The sequence below is a fragment of the Aedes aegypti genome, chromosome 2 (assembly GCF_002204515.2).
Source record: "Aedes aegypti strain LVP_AGWG chromosome 2, AaegL5.0 Primary Assembly, whole genome shotgun sequence".
NCBI classification, from domain to species: domain Eukaryota; kingdom Metazoa; phylum Arthropoda; class Insecta; order Diptera; family Culicidae; genus Aedes; species Aedes aegypti.
In genome coordinates, this window is record NC_035108.1 from 127,230,083 (window position 1) to 127,253,385 (window position 23,303).

A 23,303-nucleotide genomic window follows, 5' to 3' on the forward strand; every position below is an offset into this window, starting at 1 on the left:
TGATATCTGAAATAACGTTCTTTTTTCTCTACAGTCGGAGAACCGGTTGAAGTTCCAAAGATTACCAATCCATCCAAGGAGGACGTCCAATGTCTACACGAGCGATTCTGCAAAGCGTTGGATGCACTTTTCGAGCAACATAAGAGCAAATATGTTGAAAATTATGAAAATGTCAAGCTCATTTTAGAGTAGCGAGGAGTGGTGATAGTTTGTTACTTAGTTATAATTCAAAGTCCAAAGAGGTTCGACACAGATATGCTCCACTTGCACGTTTATTTATAGTCATCACTAGAATCATACAGGTTATTGCAGTAGTGTAATACAAAGAATATTTGTAGAGTTTGCATCATCACCGATTGTTATTGTAGTAAATGAAGGAATTATTAGGTAAAGATACTGTTGTAAATGCAGAAATGAGTTTTTCATTTTAGCTTAAGAAGTTGCAGAACAGAGGAAGAGTAGTGTTGCACGAGATCCATATTTCCGTATTTGTAGCCGAAGTAACCAGCCGCTGCAACGGCGGTGATGGAACAGCAGTATAAGACGCGGGTTAGAATCTGAATTGAAAAGAAAAAGTAAATAAAAAAATAATTGTGAATTTCAAACCATTTAAAATGTCTACGAACAGTACCTTGTCTTGCCATTTACGGTTCGCTATGCATTTGCTGTAACGCATGTGGGAGAACGATACCGAGTTGTACAGTGGGACCCAGGTGTTGGGCAGCATCCAGTATAACAGTTCGTCCAACTTCTTTCGAAACAGGTATGAACGCTTTGTGACAAGGTCTCTCATCTGGAAGAAAATATATGATTCGGTTTTGTTTTGTATTCGCTCTATGCTTTTATAACTATAAATTAGCAATAATTTTGCAAACCAGAACCCAGACCCGACCCGAACCTGAGACAATAATTTAATACCAAACCTGAGACCCGACCATTTCTACTATAAATCAGAGTTTTAACTATGAACATGAACCTCATCTTCGCGCAGATCATAGTTACTAAACCGTGATTGACCAGGAGGTTTGGTCTTGGGATTAACAAAATATTATCAATAAGTGCAAATTGACACTTAAGGTATCGAGGAAAAGAAGGAAAGTTTGTTATACAATCAAAGGCAAAAGAATTCTCTACATCTTAACAGTTGCGATCAATGATACATTCACGCTTCATCGGGTACACAATATTACTCGATCATCGCGAAGTACACGAATTGCACGCCGAATAAGTTTGATCTTAATTTTATTGCTCACCCACGTAAAAGCAGCCAACGCAATCAAGGATCAAATTCTAGACATCGTTTTGAACATTGATCATTGATTAAAATCTGATAACTATTTAAATACCATACTCTCAAAAAAGTAATGTGTTAAATATTAATTAAAAAATAATTATGGATTTGATTCATACTAATTTCTTATATCACAATGTACCGCTAAATTAAAGTGAATTTGAAATACCTTCATAGAAAATTATGTAATTAGAATATGTTACTGCATTTAAGAAATACTATTCCCACTGATTAACAGATGTCATGACGAACATGCTAAAATATGCATTATTTTGATTTTTGTTATTTTTCCTATTTTTTCCAATAGCCGCTTACAGGGTCTTGTGTTTTTAATATAAAGAAATATTATAAGAAATGAAAATAATGTCAGACGAGTTCATTTAAGGTTTTTGTCGCTAGAAGATATCCGTGCGAAAAAGGTTGCATTTTACATGAACAATCAGTATTTACACTTTTTGGCAGGAATAGGGTATGGACAAATTCTATGTCAAATCGGTCAGTCACAGAACACGACCATCTTCGATTTGCAGTAAATTTTACAATGATTTTGGTATGGTAGAGTGTTTTCCATAGAAAAATAGATCATTTTGAAAATGGCCTATAAATTTTTGCATGCAATTTATTTTAAAAATCCAAACTCCGAAATTGTTGATTTCATAGAAAAATGTTTCGTGATGGAGAATTTTTTTATAAAAAGGTTTTTCTAAGAACAATTTTGGACAATCTTCATAATTTTGGTTTTGTGTCAAAATAAATACGTCCTGATGATACAATAAGCAGCTTGGAATAATTGTAAATTACACGGATAACTTTTCTAGAAGTAGCCATTTTCGAACTATACCAAGTTTAATGCAAAAAATTTAATTTAAATAATAGAATATGCCATTTTCATTAGTTGCTCGCGATTCCCCATCAAGAAAAAAAACTAGCATATTTTTCTTTATGGAGAATCGCGAAAAACTAATGAAAATGACCTAGTTTAAAATAATGATTTTTTGCATTACACTTGACATGATTTGAAAATGGAGAGAAGTGATCAAGATTACACTTTTTTATATTAAACTTTGGGAGGGATTATTAGAGTATGTTTAAAACTACAAATGAACTTTAACACTTCACTTTTTGCAAAAAAAAATAAAATACTAAAACCACTAAGGTGAGCAAATACCTTTAAACTCTAATATGTGTTGCTTATCTTGACAGATAGGCCTATTTCGTCTGCGACTTACAGACTTCTTCAGTGTCGAGCACTCGACACTGAAGAAGTCTGTAAGTCGCAAACGAAATAGGCCTATCTGTCAAGATAAGCAACACATATTAGAGTTTAAAGGTATTTGCTCACCTTAGTGATTTTAGTATTTTATTTTTTTTGCAAAAAGTGAAGTGTTAAAGTTCATTTGTAGTTTTTTTTTGATCAAGATTATTATTATGGTTAAGAATAATTTCAAGATTCTTATTGTATCATCAGAACGTATTTATTCTGACAAAAAACAACAAAATTGTGAGTATTGACCAAGTTTTTCTTAGAAAAACTTTTTTTTTAATTTCTCTAAAATTGAAAAAAAAATAAAAATGTGGTTTTTGAGTAACTTGAAATTTAAGTTTTGTTCTTAAATTTCTCATAGAAAAAAATAAAATAATATTTCAGTGTATATTTTCTTCTCATAGTCCGAACGTTCCACTACAACTTCTTCATAGAACATTTTTCTCTGAAATCAACAGTTTCGGAGTTAATATTGTTCAAATAAATTGCATGCAAAAATATATAGGCCATTTTCAAAAGTTATTCTTGAGTCAAAATGATCGATTTTTCTATGGAAAACACTTATCTTATCATACCAAAACCATGTGCAAAATTTAATCCAAATCGAAAATTATCGAGCACGATTATTATTTTTTTCGACTCATTCTGGATGGAATTCGTCTATGGCAATATCCTGTTGAATAAAAACGATATTGGGCGATGTCGGGCAAGTTACTTTCATTTTATTTATTTTGTTGATGTTATTAATTTCTGATATGCAGTCAAAACAACCATAAAACCATTTTATAAAATTCAGGACCATAATCGTTGACACCTTTCTAGTCCACCAACAACAAGTAGCCCGTCATTAGTTTTGGCAACAATGATGACTTTTCAGCTTGCTTTTCAAAGTGATGAAACTCAGTCTTGATAGTTTATATTGACTTGATAAAGTATCACTGTACGCGCTAACATACATAAAGTATGCTGATACTTTTTCAGCTGTGTCAGTGCAAAACCAACTGATTTTCTTTGATTCGAAATCGTTAGATGAAGTAGCAACAATCATGAACGACGGGTACAAATTTCAATGACGGACTACTTCGCGTTCCAGTTCAAACCGTTGAACGAGAGATCAAGTAGGCTTGACCATTGAGCAGTTCAAAAATTTGAACCCGTGCGAGCTGAAAATTGAACGTAATATGAAACTGGCAGATACACGACATATTCCAATGCGGATGTTTCGTAAAGATGTAATGATATGAATTCAAAATGATCTGATGTAGTTTTTTTTCAGGTTTTTAACTTTATTCGCCGTTTATGAGAAGGTGCAGAATCCTGCACGACAGTTCAATGTTTACTACGTTCTCGTGCAAAATTAGAACGCGTTCAATTCACTTTTGGCTTGCGTTCAGTTTAAAATGCATCACTGTCCAGAACTGTACAACGTCTTTTATTTTTAAGAGATTTCTAGAACAAATTTCGGACAATAACCTATTTTGTGAGACAATTTCCTTCAAAATTGTATGACAAATCTTGAAGAATTCTTTTACATTTTTTTAAAGACTTCCTTGTAAAATTTATAGAAGAATCTCGTAAGAAATTCTTGATAAACCTTTGAAGGAAGCAATGAAGGAATCTCTGGAATTTCTCCGAGGGGTATGCGTATATAACGTTCAGTTAAAAGTGTTTAAGATAAACTAAGCAAAAATGTTGGACGAGACATAAAAACCGTGGAAGATACACTGAATGAATGCATAGAAAATTTTTAGGAAGAAACTCTGGAAAATATCACAAATAATCTTTGTGGAAACTCTTTATAACATCTGAAGGAATCTCTGGAACAATTTCTACAGATTTACTAAGAAAAAATAATGGTTTAATTCTTTTAAAAAAATCCTGCATAACATTTGGATTTACATCAAGAAGATCCCAGAAAATTCATGATGGAATTCTGAGGAGGTTAACCCAGAGAAGTTGAAAAGAATTCAGAATTTTTGAAGTAGGGGAAAAGCACCAATTTTCGACCCTGTACAAATTTTCAACCCATTCATACGATTTTGGCCTACTTTGTATGAAAATCCGAAAATTGGCACAGAATTCTTGTAGGTCGAAAATTAGTGCTTTTCCCCTAATTTGTGAAGCAGGCTTGCCCAACCTTTTTTAATCGCTGGCCTAATGTCAGAAACAAGGCGGTGAACCATTTTTTTGTATTGTCGCGTAAAATTTTAAAATTTTTATAGAATCGAGCAGGAGTTAGTCTGATAAAAAAAAACATTGATAGCCTTGCCTGGGATTAACTGAAATCTGAAAATCTCGAATACTTTTTCAAATCGACGTAAGTAACATTCGTACGATTTTGAGAAAATTGGTTAAGCAAAATCACAACCTGTCTTCTAAAACTAATTTAAAATGAATCACTTTTTGAACATTTTTTCACCGTGTACTTCGCTTGAATTTTGCTGCTCGAACTTAAAAACTAGGGAGCTTCTATTATTTCCCACAAAAAATTGATGAAAATATACACCATTTTATGCAATTACTTACTACGTTATTGCAAACCAGACTCAAGCAGTGTTTTTTTTTTTTTTTGGTTCGTGGTTAAGTTACTTTGCCTCTCCATATTACAGAGCGGTACAAGTAGTGATTAAGTAGTGAAAGTTGAAATTCTGACATAAGTCGTTTTGTAAATCCGGAAATTAAACGTTCCAAAAGTGATACCCGAGTAGGTTCAGCGTGAAATTAGTAAAATTTTGTCTGCGGAGTACGGTGAATCGATAATGTAAGTTCGTTCATTATTCGGAGAAAAGACTGTTTGTATATTTTTTCCAGAATCCATAATCTAGCAGCCTAAAATTATTTTGAATATTCAACCCTGGACTCTTCGAGAATGAAGTTCAGGATTTGATGTAAGAATTATAGTCAGAGTTCTGTCAGAAATCCGCAAAGAATTATGTCAAAATGCAAATCAAGTACGTAAGAACTTTGCCCCATCTCCCTTTTAAAATCGATGCCGCCCTACCCCCCTTGATATTTGTGCTCAGAATCCTGACAGAATCTCTACCAAAATCTCTTTTTAAATCATGTACTGTAATCTATGAAATGTTGCCCAAGAGTTTAAAATAATCCTTATAAGAATTGTATTTAAAATCCACTTATGTGAAAATTTTGCCCAAGAGTTTGTGATTATTCATGTTTCAAATTTGATGATAATTTTGAGAGACCTAAATATTCCGAAAATCTAGATTCCAAAAGGCTTACCAAGTAGCTAAAATTGGAAATTTTTGACCCCTCCCCCACCGTAACGCTTTTTGTGTAAGTCGTAACGCTTGAGCCTTCCCCCTTCCCCCTAGAGCTTTACGTAATTTGTGGATGCCGCCTTATTCTGTGAAGTATCCAGTGAGACTGTGTTTCCAAAATTTTTGATTTTCATAGGGGAAAAGCATCAATTTTCGACCCAGCACTAATTTTCGACCCATTCATACAATTTTGGCCTACTTTGTATGGAAATCCGAAAATTGGCACAGAATTTTTGTAGGTCGAAAATTAGTGCTTTTCCCCTAAATACTTTTATTCAATCATAATAAAAATTCAGTATTGTCTTTCAAACAGAAGTTTTGCTTCCAAAAAGGTGTAAGTGACTAACACCTAGTTTTAATAAAATCGAATTTGTAGTATTCGTTCCACACAAATTGTATGGGAACCAAACAAAATCAAGTAGAAATAAACCAATCAGCGAAAAGAACAACCAAACTGAAATATTAGCATAAAATTGAATCACAGGATCAAACAATTGGGCATTAGACCTATTCATATTTTCAAAAATGTCTGGAAACTCCCCAGTCAACCAATACTTTGATTTTTCATTGCGAAATAAACTTCTGGCCAACATTTCACTCAATTTAGAGTAAATTTAGTTGCGCTTCAAATCAATTATGTGTTTTTGGGCTATTTTCAAGCTTTAAAAAATCATAACTACCGAACGAAACATCAAAATTTACCGGAAATACTTCTACATAGTAGTTTATCCAATTCTACGAATTTTTGGTGAACACAATTTTATGATTAGAGCAAGTTTTAACATAGTTTGGTTGAGGATTGTATCTCGAGGTTCTTGAAAATCTGACTTTTCGGGAAGTGTTTTCACTGAACAGCATGACTGCATGAAAATTTCGGATTTTTAATTTCCAGACATGATGACAATGCATATCTACAAGTCAATCCCGTTCAAAGTAACCTTTTTTCTTACGAAAATAAATTGTAAAAAATAGGTAATTGTGAAGCACATTTGTAAATCCACTGTGGGTGAGCCAAGAGCACCACCGTGAGCTTCAATGAATACAAAAAATGAACACGTTAGCACTGCCTTTTCTCAGTCGATGATGATGATTGTTTTCAAATCGTTCTAAATGATCAGTGAAATGCGATCAAAACAATCATCACTCGGAAAGAAAAAGCAATGCTAACTTGTTCAATTGATTCGTTTCCGGTACATGTGTCATGCATGATTTAACTATCATCAGGTTGCGATGCGGTGCTCGATCTTTGGGCATTTATTGTAATTTATTGCCTTTAGCAACATGTAATCTGTTGATGGTCAATGAATTCATAAATGTATTATGTTTGATTCCCGTTGACTAGGGCCTGAAAAAATAATACCAATGCATGTTTTATATACCATGTATATTGAGAAAACTGTAATTTCTGGGTACAGCGGAGTACAAATTTGAATCAAACAATGTTAAAACTCAATTTAATCTTGTTAGCGTGTTCGACAAACTTTAACAGAATAGAATTAGCTTTCAAATAGTGGTAATAGCAAGTGGTTTTGATTTTCCACATGCTAGTTATGATTTTTCAAACCTTGAAATAAGCCCAAAAACACATTTTCAACTTGAAGCATACTGAAATCTTTATCAAATGAGCTGAAAATTTGACCAGACATTGTTCTTAGCATAAGAATTCCGAATACTGCTTGACCGGTAGATTTCCAGACATTTTTTTAAATATGAACAGGTCTATTGGGCATGGATATTCTAATTTTAATTTGGCAGAATAGTCAACGGATCAGAAATTGGAAAATTCTCCAAACTCATGGCGTTCCGTACAAAATGGAGCCGCGGGATGAATGCGGCTCGCGGGCGTACGTTGTGCAGCCCTGTTGTGGAGGTATTCTTAAAATAATTCTCAGTCGGTGTATTAGTGACATTCTTGAAGAACCAAGGACTTCCCTAATAAATTTTAGGAATAATATTTGGAGCAATTGCTGGAGTCATTTCTGGAGGTATCTTAAAGAAATTAGATTTTCAAGGTTCGTAGTTATAACTTTAAGAAATGTCAGTGAAATACTCTAAACAATTCCTGATTAATTTCCTGAAGAAAATCATGACTAAATACCTAGAGCACCTGGAATAATGTCTCAAAAAAAACCTTCAAGTGATCTTTTAGAAATATCTGGTTATAGGGTGCAGAGCTACTTGGGCACTTCCATGATTCACTTTGGCATGGGAGTTTTTCTCGGCCGAATTGTCTGAAACTTTGTAAAAAGAAGCACTTCAATAGGACGCATATTGTGTAACCCTACTGGCGAACTGAATCAAAAGTACCAAGAATAGGATCCGGCTCCCTATAATCTGAGAAATCTTAAAAACTTTCAAAATTGCTCAAGTAATATTCTAGTCTGTAAGATCTCTTTTTGTCTAATTTGTCTCATTTTTGTTCCTCTTAAGTATCATTAAATCTCTTTTTTCAGGCATATGGTCTATAAAGTCTATTTTTTTTAAACATGGTAAGTACCTGTTGTACGAATGGAATAAGAATTTTTCATCGAATTAGCAAAAAGGGGTGGTGGACTGAACATCCAAGAAAACACTTTGAAATTATTATCAAAAGCTTTTTAAAAGTTTTCAGTTACTATGTTTTATAAGGTGTCTTAGAAAGTGTGGGCACGACCAGAACGCTTTTTTGAGCGTGTACAATAAAAAACTGGAAAAAATATTAATCATTGCCGCTACAATAAATGATCAGATCAATACTAATTTTATTGGAAATTATAAACTTATGTAATGAAATTACTTACTTATTAATACTATCGTGGGCTCCGTAGCCGTACGGTTAGTGTCATCAGGCATTTAGCCGCATCGTGCTAGGGAGTGTGGGTTCGATTCCCGCCTCCGGCCGGTAAACTTTTCGTGAGGACTGTTTTCCGACTGTGCCACTGGGCGTTGCATGCTAGTCCGTTGTCTAGTTTGGTGCTTCCTTCAAAGGGCATAAATGCCCACAGGAAGCATTAAGGTGTCAGTGTCTTTTTTTATATAGAAACTTAAAATCAGATTTCAACTTTGGTCGATTTTTAAAAGTGTCCTTGTAATTACGTTAGAACATGTTAAAATCTAAAATTTGTGTTGCCTATCCGAAAGTATAGATATTTGACATAACTTTATTTGGAATGAATCATTTTTATTTGTATTGAAAATGCATGTAAAACTATGATTTCGTTAAGTTGTCTTATATGGTTACATTTTAGAATTTTACCATTGTGTCAAATGTTTTCCAGCAACGCCAAATAGAATTTTAAACAAAATTATTGTGGAACATCTTAGATACAATGTACTTGAACTAACCATATCGAAGGATTTTGATAAAACTAGTTAAGTTTCAACAAAACCCGAAAGTAGGGTCTGTGGGGGCTAGATAAGAATTGATTTTCAAAAATCAAAAATTCCAAAGCGAAAAGTTATTTCAACAAACAAAATTGTCACAGGTACTTTGAAAATTTATTTATTAATTAATTAATTTATTTAAGATAAACTTTTTGTTACGATTTATGGCATAATGCAATTATGTAATATTTGAACGATCCTTATGTATAACTCTTTTGTAGATGACTGCTCTCGCAAAAAAGCACCAACTGACAGTTAATCTTGAGGAGTCCACTTTATCCCCACCACCACTAGAATTCATGTATTGCACAGTGGGAAAAAGGGTAGCAAACCGATGATGAATTCTGTATCATGTGAAAGCAACGTGTAATTCATGAGAAAAAACTTGTATCTTATGTAAAATTGTCCAAGGAATTGAATGAAAGTGGTTCTGATAGCTACACGGATTGTTATCATGCCTATTTTATCCTGATTCCCCAGTTCTATTATGTGCAGGAAAACTGTGTATGAGCTATCGAAATAACGTTTTTAGACGATAGGAATATATACTGCCCATGACTGCATATTTGTAACATTCGACAAAAGTAGGCATTGAGTAAATGGAATACCAAGTGTGCACTTTATGGCAGTATGGGAGGAAACTAAAATTTCAAAAATTTACCAGGAACTCAAAAGTGCTTATTTGAGGCTGAAATTTTGTACAACTCATATCGCATACTAGGTGAATAGTCAGAAAATAATTTTGATAGAAATTTTCTAGAACAATCTCATAGATTTCATTAAGTTGATCGAAAGTATTTATCATTTGAAGACTCTCCATGGTATTAACTCCAATTTGTCAAAAATGTCGAACGTGACTGTTATGCAGTTATCGGCAGTATAGATGTGACTGCAGGAGTTGAACCTGACCGCACGGACAGTTATCTTGCCCATATCACCCAAATTTAATATTTTTACCATGTTATTCATATGATTTATCATATTATACGCAGAGACCGTTTATTTGCGATTTTAGTCTAGGGAAGGGAGTGCAAAAATTAAAACCGATCGGAAAACGGCTAATTATTTCCGAATTGCCCAATTTATCAGGTTTTTCTTATAGGATTTCTCAGATTATATACAGGGAAACTATTTATGAGCTATTGAAATAACATTTTAAATAAATGGGAAATTTGGGTAGAATGGGAATGATAACGATCCGCACGATCAGTTTTGACTCCCGCACTCACTTACTCAGACTGTTATGGCTTCGAAAATGTTTGTTATTTCAATAGTTCATGAACAGTTTCCCTGCATATAATATGAGAAATTGTATCAACAACTTGATGAATTGGGTAATTCGGATACAATGAGCTTGACACGGATCCGTGCAGTCAGTTCCAATTCATGCACTCCCTTCTCTAGGCTATTATAGCTTAGAAAACGTTATGTCAATAGATAATAAACGATTCATATGAAAAAACTGATAAAAATGGGGAATTAAGGTAAAATGGGCATGATAACGTTCCGTGCATTCAGTTTCAATTCATGTACTCACATACTCAGAAAATGAATATAAATATGAGAAACCCTATAGAAAACCTAATAATATATTAATAAAATTAATAAAATATAAAAAAAAATAAATAAAATGAGTTTTATACCGATCCGTACAGTCAGTTTATTAGACTATTATCGCTTAGAAAACGTTACGTCAATAGTTAATAAACGGCTTTCCTGCATATAGTTTGATGAATTATATGAATAACTTGATAATATGCGGAATTTGCGTTCACAAGATACAGAATTCTTCGTCGGTTTGCTACCACTTTTTTTACACTGTACAATGCATTGCTATAACTTTCCACCTTGCGATAGCAGAATTTGCTTGGGTACCGTAAGACGGAGGCAATTTGGTTCCTACTTACAACTTTTTGTTATGCTATCCTTCGGTATTCATATATTGTCAAATGAACTTTGGCAAAATCAGTACTTTATTTTTATGAAATAACATTTCATTTCATAAAATTAGTTTTAATATCCAAAATTGAAAATGACACGCTGCACAGTGGTACCGCCCATAGGTCATAAATCGAAAAACAAAATGTCTTGGTTGTCATTCCTTTTCATGGAACAATTATGATCCCAAGAATGTAAAAACAGAAACATTATAGACGTTCCTGTATGATATGCATAGTAAGGATATGAATGATTGAGTGTATTTTTCATATGTGAAAAATACGTTACAAATTAAGCGATTTCAGCACATTGTTTATTGTCTTCGCAAATCAGAATCAAATGATTTTTCAATCGGTTAAGATTATAAAACATTAGTACATATGTACATCTATCACGTCCGATACGTTTAAGAGTGTTATTTGACATCTAGGAGTCAGTATTGATGTGAGTAATGAGGATAGAAATATACTCACTTCGTAACTACATCACTTCATTTGAAGTACATTGTTAAATATGTTTCTAATCACATTTAATCAAACTTCTGCCACCAAATGATCATGTTTGAGTAGGAAAATGAACCTGTGAAGGTTCTAGCTGCAAATATTTGCAAATAAGTTAGCAGCGTGCCTTCAAAGTTGTGAGTTTTTACCAATAAAGACAATGGTAAAAATATTCATAGAATTGATTACATACCAGTATATTTGTAATATTTGTAGCTAACTGGAATGAATATACAAAATAATGAAATTTTCACTACTCATACTTCAATTCGATATGAATGCACATGCAACATTGTATATTGATTTAACAAGCAGTTTTAGTCAGGGCGCTGAGACAATAAAATCCTATTAAATTAGTATTGGTACAACAGCCATTCTAATATGTATGACATGACTTCCCAAAGTGTGGGAGGAATGACATGAAATTGTTCTTGTATTTTGAACATCAAAACAAGATATTCAACGACATTCCAGCATCTATATATACAGCGCTAAAGAAATAAAATTGTGAAAATAAAAATTATTAAGAAATGAAAAAAATATTACCAAATAATTCATTAGTTATATCTTAGTTGTAAATATTTCAAACTTAAGTGTAATTACATTAAGCGACATGTTCGTTATTTGGTTTTGATAGAGATTTGATGTTAAATTGGCATTATCAATTAATAAGTATTTCAAGTATTTATTTGGTGTGTACATCTTCGGCACTAAGAAAAGTGTTCATTAGCTTTTACATCCACATACCAAAGAGTAGGCTTCTGAGCATGTGAAGCAATTCTGTGAGGGGAATCTTCTCAAGTTGGACATTAATAATCCTACTATATTGCTTACAATCTATAGATTTAATGGTACTTATCAATAAAATATTATATACTATTGTTAATCTTGGACACGGAAAGAGAGATCATTCCAAGTCTGTTTGTTGCACATATAATTATTCATATAACAGATCATTCGCAATATGATCTCCGCATCCTAATTAGAATGTTTGAAGTTTGTGTTTTACCACTGTGTTTGTGTTTGAAGTTTTACCACTCAAAAATAATTATTTGGGTAATTTCTGATGGTATTTATCATCGAATATTGAGTAAAATGATTTATGACCGCTTCGTAGAACAAATGGAACCACTGTGCGCTGGGGCGAAATTGATCACTATATGACAAAGCAATAAGAATAAGAATATCCCTATCTAGGGTCGGTGTTCCCTTAGTAGACAGTCCCCTATAGTCGCACTAGTGGCTTTTTACGGCCGTTAGACTATAAATTGTTGCAAAATATTTTTTGACATGAAAGTCGGCAGCTATTTATCTATGTACCATTGATACACAGCTCGAATTTGTTCAAAAAATGATCGAAATAAAAAGTTTTGTTTAAAATTTAAGCCCCCTTGCACCTATAGTAAACCTATTGTTCCTATTAATAATAGTACCACTAAAAGAAACTATTTTTTATTCAACAAAATAATTCATGAATTAGGAACTTTTTTTACATCAAACGAAAGCTTATGGACCAGCTTTTGATTAAATAGTGCTACTATAGGCACATGTGTTCTTATAGTGGCACAAGCGATTATAAAAAACAAAAATATGGGTTCGTAGTTTTCATTTTTTTTCCACAAAGCCAAGATAAAAAGCTAGTGATCAATCAATTAAGTTTTCAGCTCAAACGGATGTTTGGTTCTCAAGTTCCGTGCTCATGAAAATTTGAACTTTGTATTCGATTCATCTTCACCTTAGCTATCGAAGTAAAAGTTTCGTGTAGGCACAGTACCTTAGCTTAGCAACTCTGCGGATTGTTGACCCGAGCAAAGTAAGATTACTGGATAATATAAAATTGATAGCAACTTTCATCATCGCTGTTATTAATTATGATATTCTGTTATCAATAATAACAAGTTGATAACAAAATATGTGTGATATATTGTCCATAACAATTCTATAAAGTATGTGTTAGTAAACAAAGTTTTTTTTTGCATCATACACAATCTCACGAAATTATTTGGACCGTAAGTTTCAGCCGGAACATTCATTTATCAAAAATTGTCCGTGATTTGCGACCATAATGTAGAAAAAATATATGATGATACACATTTAGTTATCAACTTGAACTCAGTGATAACAGAATTTACTGTTGCTTTGTTATTCGACGAACAAATTTGAGTTCTCATTTTTGTTATGTTGATTGTTAAATCAGCCAAGATGATAACAAAATCAATTATCAAATAATGATAACCCGGTAGCAAGAGTTTTTATCATATTTTTATCAATCTTTGCTGGGGAATTGCCAATATTTTCACCAGAATTGTTCACACCTTCAACAATTGTGAATATTTCTATGCAAAACTGACCTGAATAAAACCGAATTAAAAAAATTACTTTCCGCTATGCGTATTTTCGCTGCTCGATACTCTATCAATTCACACCGACAGATTTGTTAAAAGTTTTTTGAAAACTTCTCTACAACGACCATCTACATCAGTGTGACTATTGCACATTGCACGGTGACGTCATCAGAAAATTGCTCTCTTTCCCTCCTTTGGGAAATCTGAAAACAACGGTGCCAGTACCTGTCAAAGTTGACAGGTACTGGCACCATTGTTTTCAAGTTTTGTTGAAGAGCGAAAGAAAGAGAATTTCGCCGTGCACGGCTAAACAAAACAAACAAAATAAACACATCAGCCGCATTTTGAAACGTTTTTATTTCAATGAGTTCTCTGGCGAAATTGTTTGTTCGGTCTCGGAAATCACGTCAGGGGCAAGCTGACAGATCAAAGAATCATCTGAATGTTTTCATTGGTGTGTTTTGATTGAAAAATACTTTGAATTTGGGGTTTTAATTTTGATATCCGATAATAGTCGAATGGTGCCAAAACCGTAAATTACCCTATTTGAAAACCATCAAAAGACATATATGAACTAGGAAACATGGAATGTCTGAGAATCCAATGAAACATTAAAAATTCTTGGAAGGAAATGCTATATGGTACCAACCTGATCAAATTCACCTCAGTGATCAATTTTCTCCCGCATTACGCTACCAGTGAAATTACTGGAATCACACGAAATGCGGTCAATGTTGGGATTCAAGGGATTCCGAAGAAGCGGTGGAACTTCTTGGAGAACGAAAGATAAATCGAAGTTCTGGTTCTTGAAATGTCAATTTCATTCTGTGTATACAAAACGACCGCAAACAAATGGTACGATATAAATAAAAGACCATATACTAACCTCAACATAATTATACATGGCCAAATCGCAGATGGAGTGTGCATCCTCCCAACGCGTGTTACTAAATTCAGCCAGTATCCTATCGACGTCACTGCCATGTTCGTTGAACAACTCGGTCAACACGGTACAATCTTCGAATCCGGCATTCATTCCCTGCCCGTAGAAGGGAACCATGGCATGTGCTGCATCACCAATGATCACCGCCTTGCCGCCCACATTATATGGCTTACACTTGATCATAACCAACGATTGAGGCCTGGTCTTGAAGAAATCCTTAACCAACCGCTCACGACCAATCAGATCAATCGCATCGGGGAAATAAGTCCGGAAGAACTTCAACAAATCGCCATCGCACTTAATACTGTTGAAGTTGGTGAACGGCATGAACAGCGTCACCGTCCAAGTGCGATCCTGATTGGGCAGGGCGATCATCATAAACTTTCCCCGGGGCCAAATGTGCAAATAGTTGTGAGGCATCGCGAAATCCCCATCCTTGGTCGGAGGAATACACAGCTCCAGATAGCCATGCTCGATGTACGTCTGACTGTAGTCATAACCCGGCCGTTTGACGATTTCTTTGCGAACAGCACTGTAAGCTCCATCGCAGCCCACGATCAGATCGGCCTTGGCGTGAGTCGATTCCTTCGTCGTTGGACTGAAATTCGGTGGAAAGGTGATAACGCTTGTCACAAGGAAGCCAATTAAGTGTACTCACTCAATGAAACTCATCTCTCCCTCATCCAGATTGGCTGATTGGAGTTTTTTGTTGAAATAAAGATGAATGTTCGGGTACTTCTCGGCCGCTAAAATAAACAACATTATCAGTTAGCATTTTACATAACATAGAATAAAAATTTCTCATGTTTCCCGTTCGCCCAAGGTAAACTTGCTACGCAATGAAATGTAGTGAGTGAAGCCCGCCAAATGTCCGTCATGCCCATTCAGAACAAAACGCACAAATACACATCACACGTGTAGGCTTCAGTAGCATAATCCGTTCACCAGAACAGCGCTACTTTGTAACCGATACCGATCGAATTTCTCCAGAAACCACACGCCTTACTCACCGTCGAGCAGCACCTCGTTCAGATGTTTTCGCCCCACCGAGTAGATGCACTGGTTGGTGTTGGCATCGTACGGCACAATCTTACGGTTTCCCTTCAGATCGTGTAACATGCGGCCCTTCATTGGAATGCCATGCTGCAGGAGGGCGTCCTCCAGGCCCACCTCGGCCAGTGCTTTGCGGCCTCGGGCAGACAGCGCCAAGTTGATACTACGACCAATGACCAGTTCGGCCGTGCGAATGTCTGCGAAATGTAGGAAGCATGAGGGATTAGTGAACGCAATGAATGGTTGAATGACGAACGCGACAAATTGGCGGAAGTGTTTTTCGGAAAGAATGTTCAAGTACCTTCTCTGTACTCATACAGGTCCACAGTGTGTCCTTTTTTGCCGAGGTGGAGTGCAAATAGAGAGCCAACCTTGAAAGTAGAATGTTAGAACAATATTAGATTTTCAATGTCGTTACCAGTGACGCGAGAAGTGGGTAGGACAAATAGGATATGTCCTACGCACAAAAAATGCTGAGTAAGACATTCGTCCTACCCATGATTTTATACGACTTGAAATAAAATTTGGACAAATATGTATTGACTTATGAAATAACTCAATCTGTGTATACTAGAATATTTTTTACAGATTCCCCGTACTACTCAAATTTTAAATTTGTTCGTCAAATAAAATTATTTTGTAATATGTAGTAGTTTACAAATAAGTTGCAACGAGGATCACTGCGTTGGATAATTACGACAAGTGCTGTAAAAATCGAGTCCTACAACGAATGTCAGTGCGCATCGTACCTTCGTGCTGTGTGTACACGAATTCTCTTTGCTTTTGAAAGTTTTTAAAAACTACCTAAAGCTACAGTACTTCTCAATGCTACAGAAACAGTACTTTTCAGTGTATTTCTCAGTACTATTTTTCCACTATTGAACCCTTTACGATCCTTGTTAAGGCCCGTGCCTTAGATTTTTCGTTGGACCCGTTGACGAAAGCTAGCGGTGGTAATCCTTCTTGAACACAGTCTTGGAAAACAAAAACTCTTAGAACGTCTCTTCACTAAACATGGAAAAAAAAACCTACCGCCACAGGTAACATCTACTACGCCTCTTCGTCTACCGAAAATTCTAACGGAAAATCATCAAATGTACCCACTTCAAGTGATATGTCTGCCTCTGATTTTAATTTTCTAACTGAACAATTGAATCTAATGATTGATGCAATGTTCAAAGCCCCCACTATGACTGAAGCAGTTCAAGTAGGTGTAAAATTTACTAATAAAATTGTTATTGGATTACGTTTTTCTATTTGATCCAATAAATATTAATTTAAATATTTTAAATTGGAATGCTCGTTCTTTGAATGGTAAAGAGGACGAGCTGTTTAATTTTCTAACAGTTAATATCGTGCATATAGCAGTTATTACCGAAACGTATTTAAAACCTGGATCTAAACTCAAAAGAGATCCTAACTTTTTTGTTTATCGTAACGATCGACTTGATGGGGCATGTGTTGCAATCATCATTCATAGGCGTATAAAACATCAACTGTTTTCGTCATTTGAAACTAAAGTTTTTGAAACTTTAAGTGTTTCTGCTGAAACACAGCTGGGTAAATATACTTTCATAGCTGCCTATTTGCCTTTTCAATGCTCTGGGCAGCAAGTTAATTTGCTCCAAACCTGTAGAGAATGAGAAGAATGGATTATCTGGATATTTAAGAAGTTTGGTACTGTTACATAAAAATACATTTTGATAGACAAAATTAAGACTAAGCAAGTAGGCATTGGCTGAGGTAAAAAAAATTAGTCAGTTTTGTGACGATATTGATAGGAGATAGAAGGAAATATAAAAGATGAAGAACTATTTCAAATTTATTTCTTTAGTTAAAGGAAAAAGCATGTCGCAATTCAGGGTTGCCCTCTTGGTCACGACAAAACCGACTTGCGAAATATGACTCGCAATAATTCAATTTTTTTGTCATTGGTGACTAACATTTCTCAATTCAATACCCTGATAGCCCTACATGTTTTTCCTCTTCTAGAAATCCATCTACGATTGACTTGGTCTTAACCGACTCTAGTCATCTTTGTAGCCAATTAGTTACTCATGCTGATTTTGATTCTGATCATGTCCCTGTTACATTTCAAATATCGCATGAAGCGATTCTCAATCCTATCAGCTCCACTTTCAATTATTTACGAGCCGACTGGAATATATAGATGAAACGTATGTTGACTCTAATCTTGATGTTAACAAATTCCATAGAAACTAAAATTGATATTGACAATGCTCTTGAAACTTTAACAAATTCCATTGTTGAAGCCAGGAACATTGCAATTCCAAAATGTGAAGTAAAATTTGAATCCGTGATTATAGACGATGATCTTAAACTCTTGATCCGTCTTAAAAACGTGAGGAGAAGGCAATTTCAACGCACTCGTGATCCTGCTATGAAAATTATATGGCAAGATTTGCAGAAAGAAATCAAGAAACGTTTTGCAGATTTAAGAAACAAAAATTTTGAAAATAAAATTTCCCAATTGGATCCCGGCTCTAAGCCCTTTTGGAAATTATCTAAAATCTTGAAAAAACCTCAGAAGCCAATACCGGCATTGAAAGAGGAAAACAAATTATTACTAACTAATTGCGAAAAAGCTCAAAAACTTGCTATGCAGTTTGAAAGTGCGCACAATTTTAATTTAGGACTTACTAGTCCAATTGAAAATGAAGTTACTCAGGAGTTCGAAAATATTCTCAATCAAGAGAACGTTTTCGAAAATGCCTGGGAGACTGATTTGGAAGAAATGAGAACTATTATTAAAAAAATCAAAAATATGAAAGCCGAAGCTTCTAGCTATCGTCCAATCAGTTTGCTTTCCTCCATAAGTAAACTTTTTGAAAAGGTTATTTTGAACAGAATGATGGCCCACATCAACGAAAATTCAATTTTTGCCAATGAACAGTTCGGATTCCGCCATGGAATTCGACCACTCATCAACTTTTACGTGTAACAAATTTGATCCGTTCCAACAAATCTGAAGGCTACTCTACTGGTCTTGCTCTTCTAGACATAGAAAAAGCATTCGACAGTGTTTGGCATGAAGGCTTGATTGTAAAATTAAAGAGCTTTTATATTCCAACATGCATTGTTAGAATAATTCAAAGTTATCTGTCAAATCGTACACTTCAATTTAAATATCAGAACTCCAGATCTGAAAGAGCTAGTGTTCCCTGAGGCAGCATTTTGGGATCAATATTATACAATATGTTTACATCTGACTTACCTGAGTTACCTCAGGGATGTCAAAATTCCTTGTCTGCGTATCTTCTGTAGTCGATTGCAAAAAAGTTTGGATATTTTTTCTTCCTACTTGCAGATATGGAAGATTTCTCCTAATGCTTCCAAAACTCAACTAATAATATTCCCACATAAACCAAAAGCTCTTTATATGAAACCTTCAAGTAGACATGTTGTCACGATGAGAGGGGTTCCAATAAATTGGTCAGATGAAGTTAAGTATCTAGGGCTTATGCTAGATAAGAATTTAACTTTCAAAAATCGCATTGAGGGCATTCAAGCCAAATGTAACAAATATGTAAAATGTCTCTATTTCCTCATTAATGGAAAATCAAAACTTTGTCTTAAGAACAAGCTTTTGATATTTAAACAAATTTTCAGGCCACCCAGGTTGTATGCTGTACCAATATGGACTAGCTGTTGTAATACCAGGAAGAAAGCTCTGCAGAGAATTCATAATAAAATTTTGAAAATGATTCTGATGCTTCCTATACCTTGGTACTATACCAGTACCAAAAAAATAAAATAATTAATAATTTCAGGCAAAAATCGTTACAATCTTCTATTGCCACAATTAATGCGTGGTGTATTTAGGTTAAGTTAGGATAAGTAAATTGAAAACGTGTCTTTTTCTCTTATAAGCAGGTGAGATCAACTCACCTGTAAAAAATCTGAACTGTTACGGCAAATGAAATGTAACATGTTGTTAACAATATGTTAATAAATTTGTTTTACCAAATTAGGATGATAGTGTTTTCTAGTAACACAGAACACCTAGATATAAGAAATAAATGTAATGTTTGGAATGATACTAATAAATAAATTGAAAAAAAGTAATTTTTCTTTTACTCGGGACTCTACGGGTTAACAGACATAACGACATACCAATATAATCATCCACCGATCGGTTGTATAAAATTGATTAAGATCTTGTCAAATATCTGTAGCAATCAAATGTTTTCAAACAAATTTAAACGTAATTATTTTACGTTACCACTATCACTGAATGAATACTAATCAATGTTATTGAATGATCACGTTCAGCCATTAACCGAAAGGTTTTGTTTTTAATTCATTCTGAATGCATATGAAGCATGGAATATCAACTTGAATGGTATCATGACTACGAAAAATGTTAGTAACAAGTTAGACTTTTTTATATGAAAAGGTAAACTTTACCATGATTGACGGTTTCAAAAGCATGCATTCGTAAAATTTTATTAAAAAACTCCATGCTAATTGAAGTGAAATGCCATAAAATCAGCCACCGAACATGTGCAGCTAATTAATCACTACAGCAATCAATTACCAATCAAACCACTTATCACCATCTATCACTCTGAGCAATCGCATTTCCCCGGACACAATTCAATGAAACAACATCTCACCAGTCCACCCCCAACAACAGCCACGTTCAAATTCCGGGCCGTTAATCCATTGGTATTCGTTTGTTTGTACTGGGCAGTCATCTCCAATCCTTTCTTCCAGGGAAACCGTCTGCGAAACACTTAGATCAGAAGATATGGGGCACTTGAACTGAAGCAGCACAATTTTTCACTCGGTTACAAGCCGCGCGTTTTGGAGAAAGGAGAAGAGCTGTTTCCCCGTTGACGTTCGAAACCGGACTGTCGTTCCTGGGGCAGGACTTGACCATGTTATTATAGATCACACATTACTGACACTACTGGAAGAATGACGACAAAATCTAACCGATATAGGTAGAAATACATTTTCTTCTGTTCTACACGCTGTCACAGTGTTCTATTTTGAGGGAAACAATGGACAAATCCTAAGCAAATAATTGCGAGAATTCACCACCCTTTCCATGTGAAATATCGTTTATTGTGTTGCCCAATTTACTCTAATTTTGTGAAAAAAATATTTTGGATAATAATTTCTAAAAACAGATAAAAAAAATATTACTGACTTTCATGATCGAGAAAATATTCAAAAAGATTTATCTCTAAGAGGAAAACAAACCGAAATTATAAATTCACCGAACGTAAGCCCGAATCAAAACTTGTATCGATCATACACTGGCCCAAAAAAGTCGCAAGTAATTGAATAAAACGGTTTATCATCTAGTCATCAAGTTTTTGTGTAAAAGTAAAAATAAATAATGTTTTAACGAAAACTGAGTGCATGCATTGTTTGAGAAATGTTAAAGACGGAAAAATGTTAAATATAGCATTTGTTTTAAAACAGCTTTAGAAGAAAGGTTTTTTTTAGACTAAAACATTAGACGGAAACAGGCTTTACAAAGTTGTTTGTATTATTTAGGGCATTTGTTGGGTGTTAATAAAAAGTAGAATACGAAAATAGCAACTTTGTTAAAGAAAGCTCTCAGTTAATAACTGTGGTAGTGCTCATAAGAACATCAAGCTGTGAAGCAGGCTCTGTCCCAGTAAGTGCGTAATGACTTATTTGAGCTTTACGTATTTTTCCAAAGCTGTCCAAAACCGATAGAATTGTGTCCGTTTCCCACCCTAAAATAGTACACTGTGCGCTGCCGCATGGAACTCAAAGCAACCGTCCACAGCACTTCACAGCGAGCAAAGCAACAGTCGACCGGTGAGTGCTAGGCTGGTCCATGTTGGGAAAGTCAAAGCTGGTTGATAGCGAGCAGAGATTTGGCACGTTCGTTACCTCTTATCTGCTACGTAGAAACGTCCGTTGTTTGGTGCTTGATGATGGATCTGTTTTCGAGATGTCTCTTAGTCCGATGTGATAAAGAGGTGCCATGCCTCCAGTCAGTGAAGCAGTTGGATTATTATTTATTGCATTCCAATGATGGTAGTTTTGACGATATGTAAGCTGGATGAAAGCAGTTTCAAAGATTGAAAAATATTAGGATTTTGTAGATGCGTATTCCAAAATAATATTGGGTATTGCTGTATGCGTTTGACGTGCAAACCTTGGCTAACTGGGCTTCTAATTCGGTAACACAAAGCAATCAAAGGATACTTAGCAACCATGATCCATATCACCGCCAACCTAGCAAAGAAAATCAAATTTTGACTTCGCATTCCTTGTGAAAAATCTTACCGCGTTTGGTGTTCTCGCATTTGGTATTTGCGTTTCAAATGCACACAGCAATATATTTCCAATCATTTACGCATTCGTCCATACATTGAACAAATCACAAATATCAAGCGAGCATAGAAAAGTTAGTCGTTGTCATAGGTCATAAGATGATTGCGGCATAAAGTGCGCGTATGTGGCTTCTTTTCGGTAGCCAAAGAATAATCGCCCTCAAGGCTTATCAGTTCCGGTTTTTTTATGCAACAAATAAACACAGGTTTGATATGATTCCAGAAAATTGAACCATCGAAGCATCACGAACATTATGGGCAATCAGAATTAGCTAAATGCGTTTTGCGTTGAATAAGACTAGGTTTATTTGCCTATTATTAGCGGACGGGCAATAGGCATTTTCAAAATATTGTATAGAGTAATCTAAAGGTTATTTTTTCAGACTAAAGCCTCTAACATGTTTCATTTTATGTATAGTTCATAGGAGAAATATATTTATTCCATAAAATTTATTCTTATAACAGATAATAAAGAAATACCGCAATAATAGGACGCACACCTTATAAATCTTAACACTACCGCAAAAATATAACAAAAATTAATATTCAAAGAAATTTTTCTCTTATTTTTCCTGGACGTTTCGTATATGACGTTTCGGAAGGGACACGGAAAACAAAATACACCCAAAATTTGAGCTTAAGCCAAGAGTTGTGACAAAATAAAAAAATATATACAGGTCGGACTCGATTATCCGGAGACTCGATTATCCGGGGACTCGATTATTCGGGATTCGATTATCCGGAATTTTAGACTCGATTATCCGGAATTTGTTTTTTGATGTTCTTGTTTTTCAATTTTTATGCATTAATCTGAGATAATTTGGTATTGCAATATACAATACGAATGGTTTTGCAATTTTGAACGCATTTAAGAAAAGGAGGATTTGAAAAAGTGTTTTTTGTGTATGCTGGCCGAAATTTTTTTTTCTTGTAAAGAGCCTAGAAAAAAATTCTGGCTACGCCACCGCATCATATAAATCAAACAAC

The 23,303-nt window shown here is 34.7% G+C and overlaps 2 protein-coding genes across 2 annotated transcripts in view; one reads left to right on the forward strand and one right to left on the reverse strand.

The window, feature by feature from the left end:
- Window positions 1-598, forward strand: part of LOC5571189 (2-acylglycerol O-acyltransferase 2) — a 36,859-nt gene extending 36,261 nt beyond the window's left edge. The window contains exon 6 of the mRNA XM_001653465.2: window positions 35-598. Coding sequence (XP_001653515.1) covers window positions 35-192 — 158 coding nt within the window. The 3' untranslated portion in view covers window positions 193-598. The remainder of the gene's footprint in view (window positions 1-34) is intronic.
- Window positions 244-20,912, reverse strand: LOC5571188 (kynurenine 3-monooxygenase). The gene is made up of 7 exons (XM_001653466.2): window positions 20,613-20,912; window positions 16,277-16,346; window positions 15,933-16,172; window positions 15,581-15,668; window positions 14,866-15,520; window positions 632-793; window positions 244-557 (listed from the first exon to the last, which is right to left on the reverse strand). Exons 1-7 carry the CDS (start codon window positions 20,691-20,693, stop codon window positions 423-425), a joined length of 1,431 nt encoding a protein of 476 aa, XP_001653516.2. The 5' UTR covers window positions 20,694-20,912; the 3' UTR covers window positions 244-422.
- Between the last annotated feature and the right edge of the window lie 2,391 nt (window positions 20,913-23,303).